Source organism: Mandrillus leucophaeus, unplaced genomic scaffold (assembly GCF_000951045.1).
Source record: "Mandrillus leucophaeus isolate KB7577 unplaced genomic scaffold, Mleu.le_1.0 Scaffold133, whole genome shotgun sequence".
In the NCBI taxonomy this organism is placed as follows: domain Eukaryota; kingdom Metazoa; phylum Chordata; class Mammalia; order Primates; family Cercopithecidae; genus Mandrillus; species Mandrillus leucophaeus.
This window is the reverse complement of record NW_012101288.1, coordinates 5,186,608-5,212,094: the sequence shown is the minus strand read 5'-3', so window position 1 is coordinate 5,212,094 and position 25,487 is coordinate 5,186,608. Positions and strand designations below refer to the sequence as shown.

Below are 25,487 nucleotides of genomic sequence, written 5' to 3'. Positions count from 1 at the left end.
TCTCCTCCCCTTCTCCTTTCCCCTTCTCCCTTCCCCTCCCCTTCCACTTCTACACGGCTCTGTAATCTTCCCTCCTCTTCCCCTTCCCTTTCTCCTTCCCCTTCCCCTTCCCCTTCCCTTCCCTTCCCCTCCCCTTCTCCCACGCTCCCCTCCTGTCTCCTCCCCTCCCCTCTCCTCTCCTTGCCTTTCTTTTTGAGACAGAGTCTTGCTCTGTCGCCCAGGCTGGAGTGCAGTGGCATGATCACCGCAACCTCTACCTCCCGGGCTCAAGCGATTCTCATGCCTCAGCCTCCCGAATGGCTGGAACTACAGGTGTGTGCCACCACACCTGGCTCTAATTTTTGTATTTTTAGTAGAGATGGGATTTTACCATGTTGGCCAGGCTGATCTCGAACTCCTGGCCTCAAGTGATCCACCTGGCTTGGCCTCCCAAAGTGCTGGGATTACAGGCATGAGCCACTGCATCTGGTCTGCTCCATAATATTTCTTTTTTTTTTTCCCCAAGACAGAGTCTCGCTCCTGCCGCCCAGGCTGGAGTGCATTGGTGCGATCTTGGCTCACTGCAAACTCCGCCTCCCAGGTTCAAGTGATTCTCCTGCCTCAGCCTCCCAAGTAGCTGGGATTACAGGCACTCACCACCATGCCTGGCTAATTTTTGTATTTTTAGAAGAGATGAGGTTTCACCATGTTGGCCAGGCTGGTCTTGAACTTGTGACCTCAGGTGATCCACCTGCCTTGGCCTCCCAAAGTGCTGTGATTACAGGCATGAGCCACCGTGCCCAGCCTGCTTCATAATATTTGAGTTCAAACTTTCATTTCTTTTATTGAGGGTAGGGGGCACAGTCTGATTTTTAACTAGAATTGAAAAAGGGAAAATGTGTTGGCATGGAGGAAGATTAAGCAACTTCCCAGTGGATAACAAAACTCTGTGCCATCCCAAATTGTCCGTACACTAGACTTGGGTCGGTTTTGGCCACATCCCGCCAAAGCTCTCCTTCCCTGCGGTGGTTTGAAGGGCCTCTAGGGTTGGGGAACTTGCTGAGACCCACAGGCCAGGTATATATTCCCCAAGCTGCTTGCAGGGAGGCTCAAAGGCAGTAGGAATGCCTTTCCTGCTCCTGACCTATCAGTGCATATTGGCCATGGGAATTTAATAGAATCAGAGCAAATGGAATTGTATTTTAAACTCACTGGGCAGAGTCCCCAAAGTGCTTACATGTGTCAGTGGGCTTGAATTCCAGCTCCACCACTTTTTACCTCAAAGACTTGCATGAGCTACCTTTCTGCACTGCCTTCTCATCAGCCCTAAATAAAGAAACTAACGTGAAGCCCTGCCCAAGGAGAGTCTGAGCTCAGACTCGCCTAACCTTGCCCCCACCTGATGGTTTGTCTCTACCTGCCCTGGTAGCTGAAGACAAAAGACATAATCTTTTGGAAACTCTATGGCCCTGCCCATCGCCTAAGAAACCCAAGTACTCATTCTGGCCAATGTAGGGCAGGATTATATCCCCTTCTACTACTGCAGCTGGCACTCCCCTGAAAGCACCACCTCCTGGCTGGAGGCCAACCAACTCAAGCCATTACAGCAACTCATAACAGAACAACCCTGCTTTAAAGGGGCAAACAACAGTTAATGCCACTGCCTGCAACACCCTGGCTAACCAGAGGTCCTGAGTCTGTCCATGTGGCAATTTCACTGCTAGTGTAACCAGCATTCAAGAAAACCAGTGTACTAAACAAAGCTACAAACAAGGACTCCCACAGAGTCCACTTCATTCCCATGCCACCTCCACTGGAGCAGGTGCTGGTATCCAAGGCTGGGAGACCTGAAGATGGATCACATCACAGGACTCTTTATAGACATTCCCCAGCATGAGCCTGGAGCTCAGTAGCCCCACTGGGTGGCAAGGCCCAGATGGGCAATAACAACTACTACAGTCTGGTGCTCAGGAGGCCAGAAAGAAAGGGCGAGAACACCACATCAAGGGATCACCCCATGGGACAAAAGAACCTGAACAGCAGCCCTTGAGTTCCAGATGTTTCCATGAAAACAGTCTATCCAAATGAGAAGGAACCAGAAAAGTAATTCTGGCAATATGATAAAACAAGTTCTAAAACACTCCCATAAGATCACACTAGCTCTCTAGCAATGGACTCAAACCAAGATGAAATCTGAATTGCCAGAAAAAGAATTCAGAAAGCTCATTATTAAGCCACTCAAGGAGGCACCAGGAAAAAGTGAAAACCAATTTAAAGACATTAAAACAACAATATAGGATATGGATGAAAAGTCTCTAGAGAAATAGATATCAAAAAGAAAAGACAATCACAACATCTGGAAATGAAAGACACATTTAGAGAAATGCAAAATACACTAGAAAGTTTTAACAACAGAATCAAACAAGTAGAAAAAATAGCTTCAGAACTTGAAGACAAGGCTTTTGAATTAACCCAACCTGACAAAGAAAAAAACTAATTTTAAAAAACGAACAAAGCCTCCAATAAATTTGGGATTATGTGAAATGACCAAACATAAGAATATTGGTGTTTCTGAGGAAGAAGAGAAATCTTAAAGTCTAGAAAATTTATTTGAGGGAATAATCAAGGAAAACTTCCCTGGTCTCGCTAGAGATGTAGATATCCAAATATAAAAAACTCAAAGAACACGCAGGAAATTGATTGCAAAAAGATCATCACCTAGGCACATGGTCATCAGGTTATCTAAAGTCAAGATGAAGGAAAGAATCATAAGAGTTATGAGGCAAAAGCATCAGGTAACCTATAAAGGAAAATCTATCAGATTAACAGCAGATTTATCAGCAGAAATCTTGCAAGCCAGAAGTGATTGGGATCCTATCTTTAGCCTCCTTAAAAAAAATAATTACCAGTCAAGAATTTTGTATCCAGTGAAACTAAGTTTCATAAATGAAGGAGATATAAAGTCTTTTTCAGACAAACAAATGCTAAGAGAATTTGCCACTACCAAACCAGCACTACAAGATATGCTAAAAGGAGTCCTAATCTTAAAACCTCAAAATACACTAAAATAGAACCTTCTTAAAGCATAAATCTCATAGGACCTATGAAACAGTAACACAGTGAAAAAAAAACCCAAGGTATTCAGGCAACAATTAGAACGTGAATAGAACAGTACCTCATATCTCAATACTAACATTGAATGTAAATGGCCTAAAGGCTCCGTTTAAAATACACTGAATGCTAGAACGTATAAAAATCTACCAACCAAGTATCTGCTGTCTTCAAGAGACTCACCTAACACATAAGGACTCACATAAATTTAAGGGAAGGAGCGGAAAAAGAGATTCCATTCAAATGGAAACCAAAAGTGAGCAGGACTAGCTATTCTTATAGCAGAGAAAACAGACTTTAAAGCAACAACAGTTTAAAAAGACAAAGAGGGACATTATATGATAAAAGAATTAGTTCAATACAAAAATATTACAATCCTAAATGTATATGCACCTAGTACTAGAGCTCCCAAATTTATAAAACAATTACTACTAGATCTAAGAAATGAGATAGACAGCAACACAATAATAGTGGGGACTTCAACACTACACTGACAGCACTAGACGGGTCATCAAGACAGAAAGCCAACAAAGAAACAACAGACGCAAACTATACCCTAGAACAAATGGACTTAACAGATATTTTCTGAACGTTGTATATTTCCAGGATTATTTATCTCCTCTAGCTTTTGTAGTTTGTGCTCATAAAGGTGTTCATAGTAGCCTTGAATGAACTTTTATATTTCTGTGGTATTGGTTGTAATATCTCCCATTTTGTTTCTAATTGAGCTTTATTTGGATCTTCTCTCTTCTCTTTTTTGTTTGGTTAATCTCACAAGTGGTTTATTGATTCTGTTTATCTTTTCAAAGAAACAGTTTTTTGTTTCAGTTATCTTTTGTGTGTTTTTTAAAATTTCATTTGGTTCTGCTCTGATCTTTGTTATTTCTTTTCTTCTGCTGGGTTTGGGTTTGGTTTGCTCTTGTTTCTCTAGTTTCTTGAGGTGTGAACCCAGGCAAGTCATGCCCACCATGGACACCTTTCAGTTCCCCTTGAGTATATCAGTTCTTCTGTCTGGAATGTTCTTCCCCTCCCCTCTGCCCAGCATGCTCCTGCATGTTGGTCTAATGCTTTGGTTTTCAATTCATCCATTATTTCTTCTTCTTATTTATTTATGAATTTATTTATTTATTTTTGAGACAGAGTCTTGCTCTGTGGCCCAAGTTGGAGTGCTGTGGCACGATCTTGGCTCACTGTAACCTCCACCTCCTGGGTTCAAGTGATTCTCCTGCCTTAGACCCACAAGTGGCAGGGACTATAGGCATGTACCACTATACCCAGCTAATTTTTGTATTTGTAGCAGAGATGGGGTTTCATGATGTTGGCCAGGTTTGTTTGAACTCTTGACCTCAGGTGATCTGCCTGACTTGGCCACCCAAAGTGCTGGAATTACAGGCATGAGCCACTGTGCCTGGCCCCATTACCTCTTTAGGAAGTGTTCCCTAAACCTTCAATCCGCTATTTAAATCCTCAGATTCCTGTATTCTATACTCCAACGGCATCAAAGAACATGTCAGTGTAGCAACTTTCCTTTGTGTTTGATTAAAGATTGGTTAAAACTTCATTTCCCATTAGACCAAGGGCTCCATGAGGGCAGGGACATGCTGGGCACACTGCCTTCCAGAGCCCGGCACACAGCAGACATTCCACAAATATTTGATGGATGAATGAACCAAGTCACTTATTAGGAATGTCTGTGGGTTAGTGACTTCACCTCCTTGGGGCCTACATTCTTCCTCTGAAAATGAGAGGGCTGGATTTCATGGTGGCTAAGCCTCCACGAGCTGCCCAAAGCACAGTGAGAATTCCTAGGATGAGAAGCTCCAGAATTAAGTAAATGGAAGTGGTATCAGTTAACTCCCCATTAGGCATGAGGGAAGCCAGACTAACGGGCAGTCCCTGAGAAGCATCACCAGTAAGTATCTGGTGACAGATTCTCCAACAGACCTTTCCCCACACATGGGAAGCAAACTGTACCCAACTCCTCTTGCTGCTGTCAACCACTGGGGTTAATGAGTGATGGAAAAAAATGAGGACAAGCAAAAGGACTGAAACACCAGATCCCAACTATCTTTTAAAATTCTCTGGTTGGTTCAATGAACCGTTATTCAGCATCTGCTCAGAATCTAAACTAGGGATTCAGAGATTAACGGAATATAGTCCTTGCCTGTAAGGGTCTGGTACAGGAGAGAGGGAAACAGATGACAACAATATTTTCATTCATTCACTCATTAATTAATTAATTAATTAATTCAAACATCTGCATTTGGACAGCTAATCTGAAAAGAGTGTGAGGGCATACCTCTTCTGGATCTTAAATTGTAACCAGAATGCAACGCTTAACAGCCTTAAACATTTTAACCAAGCTGAACCATGGAAAATATCTTTCTGGCATTTCACAATTTTTTTTCTCTTCTCCAAAGCCATCCCTAATCATCAGGAGTTGGAAATTGTTGACAGAAATTGGGAGGCAGCGAAGGTGGTGGCTGGAGCTTTGGAATCAATTTTAGACACTGGCTGAGTGAACTCTGGCAGTTCCTGAGCCTCAGAATTCTTCGTTTAAAATAAATGGGAAGGCGGCTTGCACACGTGGGTTGCTGGGAAGGTTCTGAATCAGACAACATGTTGGAAAAGCCACCTCTCCTCCTAGTTCCTCCGGTTTCTGTGTGCACTGCTCTCAGGAAACTGGTGTTTCTATGTCCATTTCTCACCTTTATTAACTGAGATTAGGTAGGGGCTGTGTCTTGGTCATTCTGGCAAATCTACACAGACTAGCACAGTGCCTGGCACAAAGAGGGCTCTCTAAAGTTCTTGCTGAAAGAATACATTGTGGATTAGTTTCCACTCCCATACAAAATCAAGAAATGACCACACTCTGTTTGTTCCGGGCTGTGGTGGTGGGTGCCACTGTTGGAGAGGGCAGGGCCAAAGTGGCTGGCGTCAGGCACTGGCCTGACAGTTGAGAGGTAGCTTCCAAGGTCTTCCAGCTGTTGGCTGAGGAACACAGGGCAAGTCACTCATTTTCTCTGACCCTCAGTTTTGCCCTCTGTAAAATGGGGAAAAGCCTGTACCTACCTCACAGGGTGGGCATGAAGTTGAAATGACTTAGTAGACGTGCTTAGAAGGCAACTGAACACACAGTGGGTGTCAGTCAATGGGTACCCTCACTAGCAATAGTAACGGAATATTCCGTTTGACCAAACATCAAGGTTGATGTCTGACAATGTCTTGCTCAAGTACGTTGACTCATTTTTCCGAAAAAACAAACTTAATTTTCAGCCTTTTCCTAGGACACGTCCCTCAATGGAATGACTCAAAGATTCTTCAGACACAGGGACTGAATCGAGACAACACAATTCAAAGGCTGGGAAGTACTCCTTATCTTTGTGCCTAACCTCAGGGCCAAGGTGAGTCTGGACCGAGTCAAATGCTGTCCTAAGCCTTGCGGAGTTTAGAGAGATTTGGTTGCAGGAAATGCTTAACGCCTACAGAGGAAATCTAGTCCTAGAGCCAGCTCTCAGCTGCTTGCTCAAGTTCCTCCCCCTTCACCCTCTTGCGCATCACATAACACCTTTTATAAAGTCAAAACCATGAATTATTTCAGGATTATTATGTGTCATAACTGAACTGAACTGCAGGTTCCTAAATAAATAAGTACTTAAATAGGGACATCACTGAATATTTATGAATTCAAGAGACTCATGTGTTTGGTTCACGAAAACTGTGAAGTAATTTGGAGAGATATCTTTTCCCTTTAAATTGAAAGAATCCTTTAAGGAGTGCCTCTGTCCAGGGTGTGGGAGAACCTTCAATGCCACCCCTAGTGCAGACGGCAGCCCCTTTATCAATACAATGGACCTCCAATGGTGGGGCGTGGTGGCTCATGCCTGTCATCCCAGCTCTTTGGGAGGCTGAGGCTGGTGGATCACCTGAGGTCAGGAGTTTGAGACCAGCCTGGCCAACAGTGAAACCCCATCTCTACTAAAAAAAAAAAAATACAAAAATTAGCTGGGTATGGTGGCACGCACCTGTAGTTCCAGCTACTTGGAAGGCTGAGGCCAAGAGAATTGCTTGAACCTGGGAGGCGGAGGTTGCAGTGAGCCAAGATGGCACCACTGGACTCTAGCCTGGGCCATAGAGGAAGACTCTGTCTCAAAACAAAACAAAACAATGGACCTCCAAAATATCAGGGAGCCATCAGGGATATCTGATGTTGCCACGTGTGGAACAGATCTTACCATCCTGTTTAGGGATGTTTTCTAGCTCACGGCTGGGGCTTTTACCATAATGAAACATAAAGTGGGGTTCCTGTATGCTCCTTTTTTTTTTTTTTTTTTTTTGAGACAGTCTTGCTCTGTCACCAAGGCTGGAGTGCAGTGGCACAATCTCAGTTCACTGCAAGAAATAACGAGGTAAAGATGGCAGGAGGAAGAGTGAGGACTCTGGAGACAAACTCATGTGTTGGCTGGATGAATGTGGGTAAGTTCTTTGGTTTCTGAGTCTGTTTCTGGGTTTATAAAACTATAGAGAAGCTACCTCCCGAGGAGAATTAAGTAAGAGCAGAGCACCAACCTCGACCTCTGCTATTCAGGTGGCCTTCGTTCATCACTCCATCCTTCCTCCCCAAAGGTTTTCTGTATGATTTTAACATTCCCTCCCTCATTACTGTCTTCTTTGGGCCACTGGGGCATCAGCCAGGGTAACATCCCACCCCCATGAGCATTTTCAGCTGGTGGTGGTGGTATAGCTTGGGAGAGGAGAGATGGGGACGGGGGCCTCAGGGGCCTCTGGAGAACTGCTGCCCCTAGACAACCTCCTGCTCAGCCATGGGGCCCTGGAAGTGCCATCTGAGCTTACCTTGGGATACAGAGACACTAAGCATCTTTCTATTCAAATTCAGCAAACACAACTTGTTCAGAATAGATTTGCCTGTTATGGGAAACCGTTGAGTTTGCTTTCAGTTTGCCTCCTCTTATCCTTTACCGAACCCAAGCTCTACCTTTTGGCTATGCCCAACCTCTTTTGGTTTCTCACTAGTGCCATTCCTTTTCTTGTCTCTGGACCTTGGCCATGCTGCTTCTTCCATTTGGACCTTTCTTTCCCTTGTCTGTGCACCTGGCTAACTCCTTCTTATCCCATGAGTCGGATGTCCCTTTCTCCAAGAAGCTCCCTAACCCCCGACCTGGGTGTTCCTCCTCTGAGCCCCCACACAGAGCTGTGCCCTTCCCCATTGTAACACACATCACAGTGATGAGTAAAGGAAAGTGCGATTTCCTCTCTTCTTGGCCTGCCCGAGCTCCATGTGAATGGATACTGTGATGTCTGTCTCTCTCATGGCACTGTTTCTAGCACCTGGAGTAGCAGCAGGCACACAGTAGGCGCTCAGAAGGTACTGTTGAATGGAACTGAATCCTATTGTCCTCTCTGGGGTGGAAGGAAAAAGCAATCATGTAGACAAGTGTCATGGACGGGAAAAGATCAAGGATAGAAGATGGGAGGCCCGGCGTGGGTGCTCACGCCTGTAATCCCAGCACTTTGGGCGGCCAAGGTGGGTGGATCATCTGAGGTCAGGAGTTTGAGACCAGCCTGACCAACATGGCGAAACCCTGTCTCTACCAAAAATACAAAAATTAGCTGGGTGGGGTGGCACATGCCTGTAATCCCAGCTACTTGGGAGGCTGACACAGGAGAATCTCTTGAACCTAGAAGGTGGAGGTTGCAGTGAGCTGAGATCGTGCCATTGCACTCCAGCCTGGGCAACAGAGTAAGACTCTGTCTCAAACAAACAAACAAACAAAAAAGATGGGGCAAGCAAGGAGCTTTCATGTGGACCAAAAACAAACAAACAAAAAATCACCCCCTCATTTTAATGAGGGAGGTATGGGCTAGACTGGTAGGTTCTTCCGAGGTGGGAAAATGGCCAGAGGTGGCTAGGTAGAGGTGGGAGGTTGCTGTCATTGTGGCCTCAGTGCACTTCTATCCCCCTCCTTTCACTCGTGCCCTCCCCTTTGGGCTGCACCCGCACCTTTGACACACAGGCATTTCCTCCTCCAAGTGGGAGGAAAAAGGAGAATGGAGAATGATGGCATTCTGGGACTGACTGCTTGTTAGAGTGCTCTTTTAATAGCGGATGGAGCTGGCCAAAACAAGGTTTCTAGAGAATTTCATTTATTTGTCAGCTGCCTCATTTTATTACTGAATCAATGAGTTAATGAGCGACGTGGTTGGCCAAAGTTGTCCAAGTTCATTAAGACAGAGGTGTGGTAATTTCCAGGGCTGCCTTTGGGACCTTATCAGTCATTCGGGAGGTTCTTACATTTATTTTATCCTTTGTAAAGATAACTGGGGAGGCCCATTCTGTGGTCTTTTGAGTGACCTCTGGAGAAGTCTACCTGGGCAAACCCTGTATCTTCCTCCTTGTGATATTTCCTTTCCGTCCCGCAGCCCTCCCCCTGCCACCGCCCCCATTTCTCAACTCACCACCGAGCTGCTGTGCTTCAGGCCTGGATTTGCACTGACCTCTTAGGAAGCAGAACACCAAGGGCTTCAGTGGCATGTCCCATTATGGGGATGACACGGCCATTAGTAACCATGGAAACCGCCCTTCCCCATGGCTTGTGTGGCTCTACAGGCCTAATTTACACCCAGCTCTTCCAGATTTGAAGGGGTTATGGGGACCCAAGCACAGTGGCACCTTCCTTTAGCCCTGACAAGGCAAATACCAAGCACTTTCAAAGCCTTTTCCGATTAGAATAACCTCAAGTCTTTGATTCAGTAAACGTGGATACGTATTTTTAAAAAATCCAAAAAGAAAAGGGGAAAAAAAAGAGAGAGAGAAAAAGAAACAACCACTTCATGTTTGGTGTTTTTACAGCAACAAACATAAAACACAGAGGGAGGATGTGCTTTCTAACAGTCACAACTAAACTTCAGAGTGGACAGGCCTGAAGGCTGGCACCCAAACAGGCTACAGCCAGCAGTGCTGTTCCCTGGGCACAGCCTTACAAATGAGGGCATAGTTTCCATCAGCCCCCATTTTTCTTCCTTTTTCAAAGAACCTTTACAAATAACTCATCAGCCGGGCTCAGTGGCTCATGCCTGTAATCCCAGCATTTTGGGAGGCAGAGGTAAAGGGATTGCTTGAGTCCAGGAGTTTGAGACCAGCCTGGGCAACAAAGTGAGACCCCGCCTCTTCCAAAAATTTAAAATATTAGTTGGGTGTGGTAGCAGGTGCCTGAAGTCCCAGCTACTTAGGAAGCTGAGGGGGGAGGATCGCTTGGGCCCAGGAGTTTGAGGCTGCGATGACCTATGATGGAGCCACTGCACTGCAGCCTGGGTGGCAGAGCAAGACTCTGTCACTAAAAACAAAAAAAAACCACCAAAACCAAAACCAGACCCTTCCACTACAAGAATAAGTATGTGAGGTAATGCGTACGTGAATCAGCTCGATTGAGCCATCCCACTAGGTAAACATATTTCAAAACATCATGTTGTACGTGATCAATATACACCATTCTTATTTGTTAATTACAAGAAAAAGAAGCCACCATCTACGTCAACATCTCTGTACCCTACAATCTATACCAACCCTGGCAACGAAAAGAAAGCAAGCTGCATTCTCCGCTGCTGCCTGGGTGAGCAGGTGGAATTACCTGTCTAGGCCTGGCCAGCCTCTGCAGGGACGCAGTCGGAGTCCGATTCGGCCAGTTCCACCGCGCCTTCTGCTGCAGCCTGACTCCAGCTATCTGATCTATCTGAGATGGCATCCTCCTCCCCGACCGTCACCTCCACGTAATCCACAACGCTCGACTCCTCGTTCTCGTCGCTGCCCTGGCCGTCCCGGCTGCTGCCTTCTGACCGGTCTGAGGTGGCCTCTGAGGGCTTTGCTGGCAAACAGTCTTTTGCTGGCTCGCTGCCTACTTTTACCCTGGGTACCAACTTCTCCAAGTCCTCCTCGCAGAGTTTTTTGGGGTCCTTGTAATATTGTGGAACCACGTCACCCCCGTTCTTTGGGCTCTCGGCGATGGGTTTTGTTGCTTTCCTTGCTACGGCATCGTAGCCGTGATCATCTGCCACGGGCTGGTGCTGGTACTGCTCCATCCACTTCACGGTTCCTGTTTTCAGCAAGCATCTGTTCTCCTTGAACCAACGCACTATCTCAGTTCGGACCAGGCCCGTCTTGGCCGCTAACTGGTCGTACTCCTGGGGAGTAGGCCACTGGGTTCTTGCAAACGTGCTCCTCAGGAGATGAACCTGTTCTTGACTTTTTGCAATTGCTGGCGAAGGGCTGGGCAGAGAACTGGTTAACTGGGCACCAGAGAGCTGGTCGAGTCGAGACAGAGCACCGTTGGGGGCTCCCGCATCTTGGCCTTTTTTGCCAGACCCCATGGAATCTAAGACAGCTTGTTCCATGCTGTCTCGAAGCTTCCGCCTCTCCGAGAACCAGGAGTCGATCTCTCTCCTGCTCAGCTTGGTCTCCACCCTTAGCCGATCCAGTTCTGCTTGGGTAGGAAAAGAACTTTTCAAAAAGCTGTCTTCCAAGATTTTCACCTGACCCTGTGTTTTCTCTTTGAACTTCTGAGGGGCAAAGTCCGGGTATGCATGGTAGGTGCGACCGTGTCGGGAGGCTGCGATGGCCAACTGGTCTTTGGCAAGGGATTCGCTGGTGATGTGGACGATGCCCCTTTGACACCGATACCGGTGGTCACTGAACCACTTCTTGATCTCGCTCCTGGCAAGGCCAGTCACCTCGATAAGCCGGTAAACCTCAGCATCATCGGGGAACTGGCTCTGGAGAAAGCTGGCCTTGAGATGTGCTATCTGCTCCTTTGTCTTCTTGCGGTCACTGGCTGGCGTGGGCGGGGGGTTGGCCACCTTGGGTGGGGGCTCTGGCACCTGAGCGATGTGTGGACGCTTGGGCTCGGGGGCAGCTTGGGGAGTCACCAAGGGTCTCTTCTGGCCGTGGTTGGTGACTCCTGCCACGGCAAGCGTGATGGGGGAGCAAGAGACGGTTGTTGACCCGCTGGTCACCTGAGTCAGCACCAGGCTAGTCTGGCCGAGGATCTGGCACGGTAGAGCCGTCTGGAGGATGGGCTGCGTCACCTTTGTGGGGGCCAACTGGGCGGGCAGCACAGTGATGGTCGGGGGTACTGACTGGATGGTGCCATTGAACATCTTTTTCCGGGCCTCCTCTACCTCTTCTGGGGACCAGCTGATGCCGTGCTTTAAGCGCTGGGTGGCAAACCAGATTCTGATGTGCTCCTCTGGGTGTTTGGAGGCAGCCGTCAGCCAGGACAACTCAGCCTGGGTCGGGTAAGGAAACTTGTTGAAAGAGTTGATCATCGTGGCATTTGTATCCAGGGCAGAGTTGTATTTGGTAGTATTTAGTGGGACGGGGACCTTGGGCACAAGGTTGATATTTGGTGGCAGCTGTACAGAAGGCATGACGTGTCCTAATGTGTCTTGGAGGAGCTCCACACCTCCGAGTCTCGAGAGGATCTCAGCTGTGTCTGTCACCAGGCGGGCCGTCCCTTCCACGTGGTTCTCGGGGGTGATCTCCTCGGGCTTCTTGGGCACCTTCTTGGCATCCGCTTTTGGTTTTCCGGGCTTCATGATGGGGGTTTTACTCACCGAGATCCCAGAATCACTGTCACCAGTTCCAGGGCCGCTAGTGGTGATGGACACGACATGGTTGGCGGCTTCGATGGACTGTTCCAAGACAGTTTGATTATTGCGCTTAATTAACTTCAGCTTGAAGTTGGCCTCCCCGGGATGGAACTTGGAGTTGTGGTCGGACAGGGAGTCGTACTTTTTGGTTGTGAAGTTACATTCTGCACACACATAGAGGGGGTTGAGAATCACGTTGGGATGCTGCATGTCGACGTGCTCCGTGAACTCGTTCAGGTTTTGCGTGGAGTAGGGGCAGTATTTGCACTCATAACCACCTTGAAGTTTTTTGGACTGGCTTTCTCCCATAGATTTCACCTCTATCACTTCATTTTCTTTGGAAGAGTTTTCAAGTTCTGCTGCCCAACTGTCCTTGGCCACGTCAGGCTGTGGTGTGCTGATTCCTTTCTCTTTGGCCCTGTCTACCTCCTCGGGCACATCTTGCTCTACTACTTGTGATGTCCGAACCATGCACGGAGTTGTAGATTTTCGTTTGCTAGCCATGCTGCCTGTCTGTGTGCAATGGCTTAGTTTTGGAGGGGGGTAGGGAGGGGATGGTGAGATTCTTGGAACGAATAAGGTGAAGGGCTTTTGGCTTTATTCCCCCTCAAATGGCTTTGGCTTTCCTTGTATGCTGAAGTCTACTGTTTGAGTTTTCAGAATGATTTCAGCACAGAAAATTGCAATGGCACCAACCACTAAACACACCAGGAAGCATCATATCTGTGGGCAAGAACAAAGACAGGGTCAGTGTCTCTTCACAAGGCAAAAGAAACTGGCACTTCTGTATGAGTTTTCCCATGACCCATCTCAACTGGCACCCAAATCGAACACCTGTGTACGCCCAGATGGCGTGAAAGTGCTTATAAACAAGAAAGATCGCATTATTCTTCTCTTCCTTTTTTTGGGAAGGAGGTGAGAACAGGCCCAAACCAAGCAAAGGTGGATGAGGGTCACCATTTCATGTTTAGAGACAAAGGAATGCAGGAAAGGTAGACAGCTACTAAAATCTTCTGAAGTGGTGAGAGGGAATGTCGCAGATGGTGTGCTTGCAAGCCGCTTTTAGATACGGTACCTCGGAAGCCAGACGTGTCCCCAGGGCTGGCAAGTGAAATTTATCCAGGCGTTAGAAAACAGATATGAACATTTTGCTTATCATAAAGGCAAAATCACAATAGAAAATCCAGAAAACGCAGAGAAGTATAAAAGAAAAAAAAAAGCAATCACCCCCCAATATTGTAGTTTTATTGTTCATCTCACTTAAACAGTTTCCCATTTCCAAAAATAGTGAGCAAAATGATGATTTTAAAAATCATTATTTCATCACGTGGTGAAACAGTCATGTGTGGTATATTCCTATAATGCATGTTATTACATTGTAGGGATAGACCACGCATGATGTGTTCAGCCATTGGACTTCTTTTTTAAAATTTTATTTTAAGTTCTGGGATACATGTGCAGAATGTGCAGGTTTGTTACATAGGTATATATGTGCCACGGTGGTTTGCTGCACGTATCAATCCGTCATCTAGGTTTTAAGCCCCGCATGTATTAGGTATTTGTCCTAATGCTCTCCCTCCCCTTGTCCCCCACCCCCCGACAGGCCCCAGTGTGTGATGTTCCCCTCCCTGTGTCCATGTGTTCTTATTGTTCAGCTCCTACTTATGAGTGAGAACATGTGGTGTTTGGTTTTCTGTTCCTGTGTTAGTTTGCTGAGAATGATGGCTTCCAGCTTCATTCATGTCCCTGCGAAGGACATAAAGTCATTCTTTTTTATAGCAATTGGACTTTTGTTGAACATTTATTTCCAGTTTTTGACTCTTATCAACAAAACTGCAGTGAATACCCTTAATCCTTATTTCTGATAACTACCTTTGGATGGATGCCTAGAAGTGGTTCTCTTGACCCATATATACGGTAGAGTGTTGGCCTCAGTTGGCCTTTTCTTTGGTAGTGTATGAGAGGGCTTGATTCACAATCCAGCCTAGGTAAAATACTACTGTTAAACAGCCTTGCTGATTAGATAGGGAAAAACAGTTTTTTGGATTTTTGTTTGTTTCTGAGACAGAGTCTGGCTCAGTCACCCAGGCTGGAGTGCAGTGGCACAATTCTAGCTCACTGCAACCTCTATCTCCTGGGCTAAAGCAATCCTCCTGCCTCAGCCTCCCGAACAGCTGGAACTGTAGGCACACACCACCATGCCCAGCTAATCATTTTATTTTTATTTTTAGTAGAGACAGCGTTTTGCCATGTTGTCCAGGGATTTTGCCATGTTGTCCAGGCTGGTCTCCAACACCTGGGCTCAAGTTGTCCACCTGCTTCCGTCTCCCAAAGTGCTGGGATCGTGGGCGTAAGCCTTGCCTGGCCAAGAAAACTGTTTTAATATGCTTGTATGCTTTTCTTGACTGACAATAAGGTTTAATTGTTTTCAAAGATTTGTTCACTATTTATATTATTTTGTAAATTGTCTGCTTATGTCATTTTTATATTTTGACGTTCTGTGGTTTTTATTATGAATTTGCAAGAGTTCTCTTTACATAAATAATATTAATGCTTTACTTAGTTTGTTGCAAAACTTTCTCCAGTCTATCATTTACCTTTTTTTTCTTTGGTGAGACACGAAATTTTGCTCTTGTGGCCCAGGCTGGAGTGTAATGGTTTTTATTATGAATTTGCAAGAGTTCTCTTTACATAAATAATATTAATGCTTTACTTAGTTTGTTGCAAAACTTTCTCCAGTCTATCATTTACCTTTTTTTTCTTTGGTGAGACACGAAATTTTGCTCTTGTGGCCCAGGCTGGAGTGTAATGGCATGATCTTGGCTTACAACAACATCTGCCTCCCAGGTTCAAACGATTCTCCTGCCTCAGTCTCCCGAGTAGCAGGATTACAGGCATGCACCATCACGCCAGGCTAATTTTGTACTTTTAGTAGAGAAGGGGTTTCTTCATGTTGGTCAGGCTGGTCTCAAACTCCTGACCTCAGGTGATCCGCCCGCCTCGGCCTCCCAAAGTGCTGGGATTACAGGCGTGAACCACCACGCCTGGCCCTATCATTTATCTTTCAGTTGTGCATATTATATACATTTTTAATGTTTAACATGTAGAAATTTTAATTTTTAGCTAATATATTTACCAATTTTTTTCTCTTGTAGCCTCCTCCATTGTGATTTTATATTTAGGAAGTGATTCCCTGTCTTGATAGCCGAAATATATTAATCTACATTTTCTTAAGAATGTTTTAACTTTATTTTTGCCTTTAACTCATCTGGTATTGAATTTATCTTGGGTTAAGCTGTAAGACAATTCTAACTATTTTTCTTGAGAGTTACCAACCATCTCAGCAGCATGCATTATTATTTCCTTTCTAACTAATTTTTGAGCAACCTCCTTTATCATACACAAATTTTGTATCTACTAGGGTTGGTTCTGGGTTATGTAATCTGTGTATTGATCTAGCTATTGAGTACTGCACTTATGCCTTGCTTTTAAAACAACTTTTGTAAGTTTTAGAGTACATTTTTATATCTAGTGGAGTTCCTCCTCATTACTTTTTCTTTTCGCAAAACAGTTCTTGGTTATTTTGATAATCTAGTCTCATGAATCAATATCACCTGTGAAATAAAATTCTATTAGAATTTTGATTGGAACTGCATTAAACAAATGATGATTTGAAAGTACAGGAACAATTTGCTTATTAGTTAACAGAGAATGGAGAGCTGATGGGCTAAAGGAGGCGGGAGACATGTTTTCAAACAGAGATCCCCGACCTCCAGGAAAGGAAGGAAAGGGAAGGGAACGCAGGAGATGGCATCTCATCTCTGGCCTCTCCCATGGGCCTGGGTTTGAGTCCCACTGAAGAGAAGGCATAAAGGCCGAAATGAAGAACTTATTTTCACAAACAATTCTGAGAGTCTAGGCCCACGTCCACCTGCTTAGGGGCTCAGGTGACACAGTTGGGCAGGGCTTGGGAGAGGGCCATTCCCCCACTGGTGAACCCAGAACCTGGCCCCTCTAAGATGAAAGCACCGGCATGTATAGACTGGTCAAATTCATCAGCAGTGGGGTGCAGGCTCCTCGGGCAGCAGTGAGAAGAGGACAGGGGCAAACCAGAGAAGAGGGCAGCTGCTTCTTTTTATTGACCATGCTTAAACTGCCACCTCCAGCCTCCACCTGCCATGATCTTCAGGTCTTGATCTCACCTCTCAAATACTTTCCACGCCTCCAGAGTTCATCTCCAGCAACGGCACCACCAAGACCCGGCAAGCTCCGGCCCCGGCTCCCCTCTCCCACCGCCCTTCACACTCCAGTGGCTCTGTGAGGACCTCACTCCCCTCACAGCGCCTCTGCCAGAACATCCCACCCCGAGAGACAGCGGCTTGGTTTTCAGGTCTCCATTGAAAAGTCACCCTCCCACAGGGAGGCTTTCGCTGACAGCCGCCCCTCTGCAAAACAACGCCTGCCCAGCACTCTCCATTTCCTCAGCCCGCGTGGCTTTCTTCACGGCACTCTTCAATAGCTGACATCATACTTTGATGTTTTGTGGTTGAAAGAGGAACAAGTTTCTATCCACTTGTTTATCATTTGCATCTCCCTCCAGAACCATTCTGCCCAATATGGTAGCCACTAGCCACATGTGGCCTTTGAGTTTAATTAAAATGAAATAGGATTAAAAATTCAGTACCACAGTCATGCTAGTCACATTCCCAGTGCTCAAGGAGCAAATGTGGCTGGTGGCTATTGTCTGATACAGCAAAGGACATTTCTATCATTGTGGGAAGTCATATTGGACAGCACCATTCAAGAACAGAAACTTCATCAAGGCAGAAAGGTTTTTTTTTTTTTTTTTTTTTTTTTTTTTGAGATGGAGTCTTGCTCTGTTGCCCAGGCTGGAGTGCAATGGCACAATCTTGTCTCACTGCAACCTCTGCTTCCCAGTTCAAGCGATTTTCCTGACTTAGGCTCTCAAGAAGTTGGGACCACACACATAAACCACCACGCCTGAACTAATTGTTTTTTTTTTTTTCAAAGACAAGATTTCACCCTGTTGCTCAGGCTGGTCTCGAACTCCTGGGCTCAAGTCATCCACTTGCCTCCGTCTCTCAAAGTGCTAGGATTACAGGTGTGAGCCATCACACCCAGCATCACAAATTAAATTAACAAATTAAATTAACAACACACATGTGAACATGTACTATTAACACAGCAGAATGTGGCTAAATTTGCACCCACTGGCCAAAGGGCTTGGGACATTTGAATTAAATTTTTCAAAACAGGGGGAAAGACACTTTCCTCCTGCAGAAAAGGCATCAGGCAGGAGTAGACTCAGGGGAGGAAATATCTTTTTTACCGAAACTTCCCATATCCCGCATTATTTAAATCTGTTGACAAGTGAGTCCCTAAAATGAGGTGAATGGCGGTAAAATGGCCTGGAAGCTTCTCAGTGTTTCAAAAACTGTGGCTGAAAATAAAAGCATCTTCTAAAACTCATTCAGCAACCAGGAATCCAAACCAAAGAAGATGAAAAAGAAGAAGGAAGAAAAGAGAGAAGGAGGAGAGCTCAGAAAACACAGAGCCTTTTGAGAATCTATTGCTTAGGGTTCTCTTGGTGGATCTGCAAGAAACACGGCCTTTAGAAGGACGATCCTGGCACCAGGGATTGGGTGTCTGAAGGGCAGTAGCATGTTGGCATCTGTCATTTTGAAAGCCTGTGAGCCACCAGCAAGGTGAGGACCAGCACCATGAAGCCAGGTACTTGCTGGAATGAAGGCTAAAATGTTTTGAGCAAAGTCTTCAGGTCTGATATGCCCGGGTCAAAGTTGGCAAAAATAAAAAATAAGTGAATGAATGAATACATAAAATGCATGTTAAGAATAAACTCTAACACAGTCCCTTCTACAGTGAGTGCCATGTGTCCCAGCAGACCTGCTGCAAGTCGTGGTTCTTGCCCTGGGCCAGTGTCTCAGCACGTCTGAACTGGGTACAATCACATCCTGTGCCAACCTGAAAACACTTAAAGGGAGCAGGGCGTTCTCTCTTGGGCTGCACCAACCAGGGCCCAGCAGTGGGGAGACTCCAGCCAGTCATATACCATCCCCTGTCTGACGATTTCAGACGCGTTCAGGGTAGTATGGCTGTAGACAGACCATCCCTTATCTGGAGCAAGAAACATCCCTGCCCTCAGGAGGCTGCCTGAACAAGTCAGAACTAAGCACACTTGTTTAAGATTCTGGTTCCCAAGAGAAGGGAGGGGAGGTAAGACAGCTATTCTCTGTGTCGCCCCTCTCTGTCCGAAGTCCTGCTTCTCATGGGATACCCAAGAGTATGACAAGCACATGTTACATGGAAAGGAACCCGGAGCTCCAAATACACCCTTGCTGCCTTTACATGTTTTTGATCTTGACTCAGTTTTCCTTTTATCCACTGCAGCACTTGCTATGCACCTCAAAGAAACCCTAACCATAATGAGACCATAACAACGCCTTGGAATAAATTGCCTTGGAATACATGCCTTTTTTTGTTTGTTTGTTTGTTTTGCAGAGACAGGGTTTATATAAAAGAGAAATGACCAGTCTACATAGACAATGACAAAGAGGCCATTTCTGGTGTCTGTGCAAGGCTGTCCCCTTCGCCACGAGGTGCTTCTTCCATCATTACCTTCCCTGTTGCAAGTGGAATGCAATTCAATCAGACCCTTGCTTACTGAGTATGAGTATGAGCCAGAACCCTGGGAACAGCTAGGGGCGCAAAGATGAAGACGCCACAGCTCTGTCCTCAAGGAGTTCGTAGCTGGCATATTAGTTTGCTAGGGCTGCCATGACAAAATACCACAGACCGGGTGGCTTTAGACAACAGAATTTATTCTCTCACAGTTTTGGAGGCTGGAAGTCGGAGATCAAGGTGCCAGCAGGGTTGGGTTCCTCGGGTGCCTCTCTCCTTGGCTTGGAGATGGCCGTCTTCCTCCTGTGTGTTTCTGAGGTCTTGCGTCTGTGGGGGTCTGTTTCCTAAACTCCTCTTGTTATAATGACACCAGTTATACTGAATTAGGGCCCACCTGATGACCTCATGTAACCTTGAAGTTAGAGTAATTAATTACCTTAATTATCCTATCTCAAATACAGTCACATTCGGAGGCATGGGGGATTAGGACCTCAACATATGGATTTTAGGGGAGCATAGCTCATCCTACAACAGTTGGGCAGGGCACCGCCATCCAAACACCCTTCGATGGCACACGAAGTGACTGGTTCAGACAGTCGACAAACACTGATAGGGTATTTAGTGGTGCCAGATGCTGTTCTAGTTGCAGAGGATACAGTGGTGGATGGACAGAAATTGTGGCTCGTGGAGAACTCACCATGGGGGAGAGTAAGGCAGGGAACACATTAAAAGTGTAGAGCGGGGCCACCTGAGGTTTTAAGCAGGGTGGTCAGGGACTTCCTCCTTGAGAAGGTGACAGTGGAACAGGTGGATGTTGCAAATACAAGAAGGAGAAAGGGTTTGTGAAACAGAGAGGAGGCTGTACTTAATTTTGTAGGGCAGGGTTGGGGGAGGATAGATAAAGGCTTTCCAGGGGAGGTAACTTTCCTTTTCTTAGAAATAAAATGGTAATAGCTACTATTAATGAAAATTCTCCATGCTTTCTTGGTGAGTCTTCACAACTCTGCAGAGCAGCTGTGACTATCCTCAATCTGCAGATGAAAGAACCAAGACCAGAGAGGGTAACTGTCTCACCTAAGGTCACACAGCTAGTTCAGGGCAGAGCTGGAATTTGACCAAAGTCTATCTAAACCCTGTGCTCTTGGCACACCACCACAGAGCCTCTCCTGGATAAACAGGGCTTCAAAGGTGGCATAGAATTCTGCGAGGTAGAGGAAAGTGAGAGTGACTCCTATCAAAGGAACCTAGTTTTCCCAGGCTGAGCAGACAGCATGAGCAAGTCAGAAGGCAAGAAAACATCTGAGGAATGACAAGGACTGAGGGTAAGGGGCAGGGGTGTGAGGGCAGAGGCAGGGAGGAGGCTGAACAACTTAGGTTGCAGCAAGATGGCGAAGAGTCTGGAATGCCGAGCCAGGGAGCTGGGATTTTGGTCTGCAGGCAACGGAGGATCAAAGCCTTTTGGGCAGGGTCCTGGAAACAGAGGGGTCTTGGATTCAAGGTGTGGGGTGGGGCTGGCAGGAAAAGAGGCACATCAATGAAGAACAAACCCTCAAACCAGGCAGCTGAACAATAATCTCAGCTAACCCCCAATGAAATGGTCAAGGCCCAGGCTGCGGAGAGATATCCTTCCCTCCCACCTCCAAGCTTCTCCTTTAAGCAGATACTGGGAGCTGTTCACTTTTCATCTGGAACTTTCTCCCATTTGGTTTGGCCTCTCTTCCCCACCACGGAATGGCTGAACAGTTGGGGTTTGTATGTCACAGCTCTGATTCTCCCTTAATCAATTCCCCAACAATAATGACAGCCAACATTCACCAAAGCCTTAGTGTATCCTAAGTGCTAAGTTTCACTTCTCAAAAACCCTCTGTGGACACTAAGGCTCAGAGAGGTTAAGGAGCTTGATCAAGGTCACACAGCCTGGAGCAGTAAAACTGGGATATGAACTTTATGTGTAGACCTGGGGATTGTGTTAAAATACAGATGCTGATTCAGTGTGTCTGGAGTAGGACCTATGACTGTGCTTTTTTTTTTTGAAATGGAATTTCACTCTTTCGCCCAGGCTAGAGTGCAGTGGCACAATCTCAGATCATCGCAACCTCCACACTCTGGGCTCCAGTGATTCTCCTGCCTCAGCCTCCCCAGTAGCTGGGATTATAGGCACGTACCATCATGCCTGGCTAATTTTTGTATTTTTAGTAGAGACGGGGTTTTGCCATGTTGGCCAGGCTGGTCTCAAACTCCACCTCAGGTGATCCACCCACCTCGGCCTCCCAAAGTGCTGGGATTACAGGCGTGAGCCACTGCACCTGGCCATGACTGTGCCTTTCTAACAGGCTCCTAGGTAAGGATGCTACTACACAGGTGTGACAAGCTTGAAGGTACAGGGCTCTGTAAGGCTCCCCAAGAAGCACCCTCCTCTGCATCCTTTGTTCTTTCTCCTTCCCACCGTCAGTTCCAGAGATAGGTGGTGGCATTTCCTGACCTTTCCCTGCACGTGGCCTGCAGCCCCTGGGAGAAGGAAAAAATGGTTCAAACTGCCACAGCAGCCCCTGGAAACTTCTCAAGGTGGCTGGCTCACAGTCTGGCTGTCAGGATGATACATGGCTCTGCTCTTGGCCTCCCTAGGGAGGCATCTGGGGGAGGTGAGGAGTCAGACCGCAGAGGCCTTCTGCAGCGGTGGATCTCTAGCGCTTGGGAGTTCAGAGGCCAGAGGGAGCTGCAGAACCTGGATCCCAGGGGTCTATCCAGAGGGCGGCAGTGCTCTGAGCCCAGGGAGTGCTCAAGAGCTGCTCGCTCTCAGGGAATCACACCTCCGGGCTTTGACAGGGATGCCACGTCTCATCGCAGAGCTTTTCACTGGGGCTGTCAGAAGAAATAACAGGGCTGTCTGGGAGCTTTCAAAGGAAGCATCTTGTCAAGACATCAAAACCAAAAAGGATGCTTTTAGCTTTGTGGGGTCTTCTGACAGGGCTGTTAACAGATTCTGCCTCAGTTCATCAAGGGTAGATCTTTTTTGAGGGGATGGGGGCAGGAATTGCTCCTTTGTGTTTTAAAATCACAACATGACACCCCCCCAGAAGGCATTCTGCTGGGTAGATATGTTGTGGCAATAGTGGCAGGTGGGGGCAGGGCAGGAGGAATTAGATGCTACAAAGCGGAGGGCCAGGGCTTTGCTCTGAGCTCCAGGAACCCAGCTCTCTTCTCATCCATTTCCATCCTCGCCTCCATTTTTCTCATCTGTTTAACAGAATTGCCTCTGAGAGGCCACTGGTGACCGAGAGTTCATTCCTGAGTTTTCTGATTTTTCCCCATTCTGTCTTAAATCCAAATTTGAATTTTGGGGTTGGGCCTATAACCTGGTTCCCAAACCATCACACATCACCTGGAGGGCTTTTTGTAAAAATACCATTCACGAACCTCAGTCCAGAGTTACTACACCCAAGCCTCCAGGTGCAGAGCCTGGGAATGTATCTTTTTAATCAGAAGTCACGCAACTGCTGCGCAGCCTTGTTTGCTACCTTTGGAATCAAGACATCACTTGGCTTCTTCTCATTCAGAACTGGCTGGGCTGAAACACACTGTCCCATGAAGACACAGAGATGTTCGTAGTTGCTTTTTTTTTTTTTTCTGCAGCTAAAACTACAAACAACCAAAGCTCTCTGCCGCGCCAAAGAGTGCAATACTGTATTAATGCTCCCAAAGAGTATGACAGACAATTTGGAGGATGAGGTAGAAACGGGGGAAGAATTGTACAAAAGTACAATCCTGGAAAAGAAAACAGAATGCTGGCTGCTTGATAACATAGCATACAACATCTTTATAAACAAGATCCACAGAAAGACGGTTGGTGATTTGGGAAAGCTGAGATGTAAGAAGCGATTTCCTGTTATCTGTGTTTGTGTTTTAACTTTTTGTATTGCTTAGTTGCTCAAACAGACACATTTTTAAAAAGAAAAGATGGGGTTTGTTGATCAAGGAAACCTGATAGTACTAAAATGTTGTTTACATGTATAATCTTTTAAAACTGTATTCTATTTAGAGACAGGTTCTTACTCTGTCAGCCAGGTTGGAGTGGAGTGGCATGATCATGGCTCACTACAACCTCAAACTTCTGGGTTCAAGTGATCCTCCTACTTCAGCCTCCTGAGTAGCTGGGACTACAGGCACATGCCACCGTGCCCAGCTTATTAAAACCATTTTTTAAAATTGTAGAGATAGGGTCTCATTATATTACCCAGCCTGGTTTTAAACTCCTGGGGTCAAGTGATCCCCCTGCCTCAGCCTTCCAAGGTGCTGGGATTACAGGTGGGAGCCACCATACCTGGCTTACATGCATAATCGCTACTATTCCCAGAACACCAACCGATGGCTGTGATCTCCATTTTACAGATGAGGAAACTGAGGCTCAGAGAGGTTCAATGGCTTGCTGAAGAGGGTAGAATCCAGATAATCCTGGCTCCACGCCTGCTGCTTGATCCCTATGATACACAGTTGTTCATTGTGAACAATTCTATTTCCTGATACTATGTCTATAAATTAGATTTCTCACAAATTCCAAGTGGCCTTGCCCCTCTGGGAGTGTTCAAAGGAGGAAGATTTTAATTGAATTGCGATGTCTTTTTCAACGAGCTATTCTGAAAAGCTCTTTAGGAAGAAAGCTGACATGATCCTTTCTAGCCAAAAAAGCTACATGAGTGGCCCACGGAAGTTTGAAGTGAGGTCTGCAACTGCTTCACACCGCCTGCTGTGTGAGCATCGCCACACATTTGGGTGACACAGGGCCCTGAGAGGAGGCTGGGTGTCCTGCCAGAGGTGGGATGGGGTGGTGGCTTCAGACAGGGTAGTCAACACTCAGGGGCAGAGGAAGCCACTGATGCCTGAGAAGATAGACCGGGTCTCGACCCATGTGAACCTGGAGCCCCAAATTTACTCATTTACTCTGAACCAATGAATTCCAAAGCTCTTCAACAGGAAAAGCCTTGGCCTCCAGGGGCCTTGTTCTCCATCAGTGCTCAGCATTAGTGCCCACCAGGTCAGTGCAAGTGGGACACAGGCTGAAGCCAGCACTCCCAGTTTGAATCCTGGCTTCATCACTTACTAGGAGTCTACTCTTCTCTGGCCACAGCCTTGTTGCCCACCTCACAACCCCTAAACCCACACGCAAGCCAGAGAATACCAAATGCTGCATGTTAATTCACCATGGCCAACCTCAGTTCCTGCAGCTATAAAATGGGGTGAGCCTTCACCTGCAGAACTGGCCCGAATGGAGACCTCTGACACTGGTATGTTCTGGGACTAATCACAGGGTGACTTTGATTAGTAAGCTAGTGGGAGTGGTGAGGGGATTGGCAAACTGATGTTCAGAAGGACTGCTCCACCCCTTCTCCCATCAGACCCCGTTTTCCTCCACAGCGCCTCTCAGCGGCCAGCCACTATATCAGGTGCTGCGCACTTTCGCTAGCTCATCTCACCTGGTCACGCCGCTCTGAGATTTTTTCTCACTCATCTTTTGTTCCTACCTCTCGAATTTCCTATGTAACTGTTACAATATGAATTTCCCAACTCTGCCTCTCCGTTTTAGTAGATTTTGCCTTGTATCTTGCTGAGATCCAGCTCATCTTTTCCATCTCCAAGCATCTCTTTGCTTTCCAGTTGGTTAGGAGGAGGTAGTTGGTCTCCCTGTTAAAAGGCTAATCCTTCTACCAGGCCTCCAGCTCAGCACTCATGGGATCTGTCAACTCCTGTCTCCATCCACTGGGTCCCTTTCCTTTTGGGTTACAAACATCTCAGGTTGCCGTTTCCATAAAAAGGCAAACAAAGCAAAGCAAAGCAAACATGAAAAGCAAGGCTAAATCTCTCCTGACAGCTCGATTCCACCACCATCTACACATCATTATATCAGCTCCTTCATCCTATGGCAGAGGTGAAGAGCTCAGGCTCCTGAGTGGGAGACTTGCCTTCGAGGTCTGGTTCCACGCCATGGGTGAGAGATCCTGGACAAGTTCACCAATCCTTTGAAGCCTCAGCCTTTCCGTTTGTAACATGGGGATGAAAATGGTAGCCACATCAAAGGG

At 46.5% G+C, this 25,487-nt stretch overlaps 1 protein-coding gene across 1 annotated transcript in view; it reads right to left on the bottom strand.

Annotated features, from left to right (window-relative positions):
- The window catches only part of ZHX2 (zinc fingers and homeoboxes 2), a 201,509-nt gene that overhangs the window by 6,230 nt on the left and 169,792 nt on the right, over positions 1-25,487 (bottom strand). Inside the window, exon 3 of the mRNA XM_011973007.1 lies at positions 10,740-13,476. Coding sequence (XP_011828397.1) covers positions 10,744-13,257 — 2,514 coding nt within the window. The 5' untranslated portion in view covers positions 13,258-13,476 and the 3' untranslated portion in view covers positions 10,740-10,743. The remainder of the gene's footprint in view (positions 1-10,739; positions 13,477-25,487) is intronic.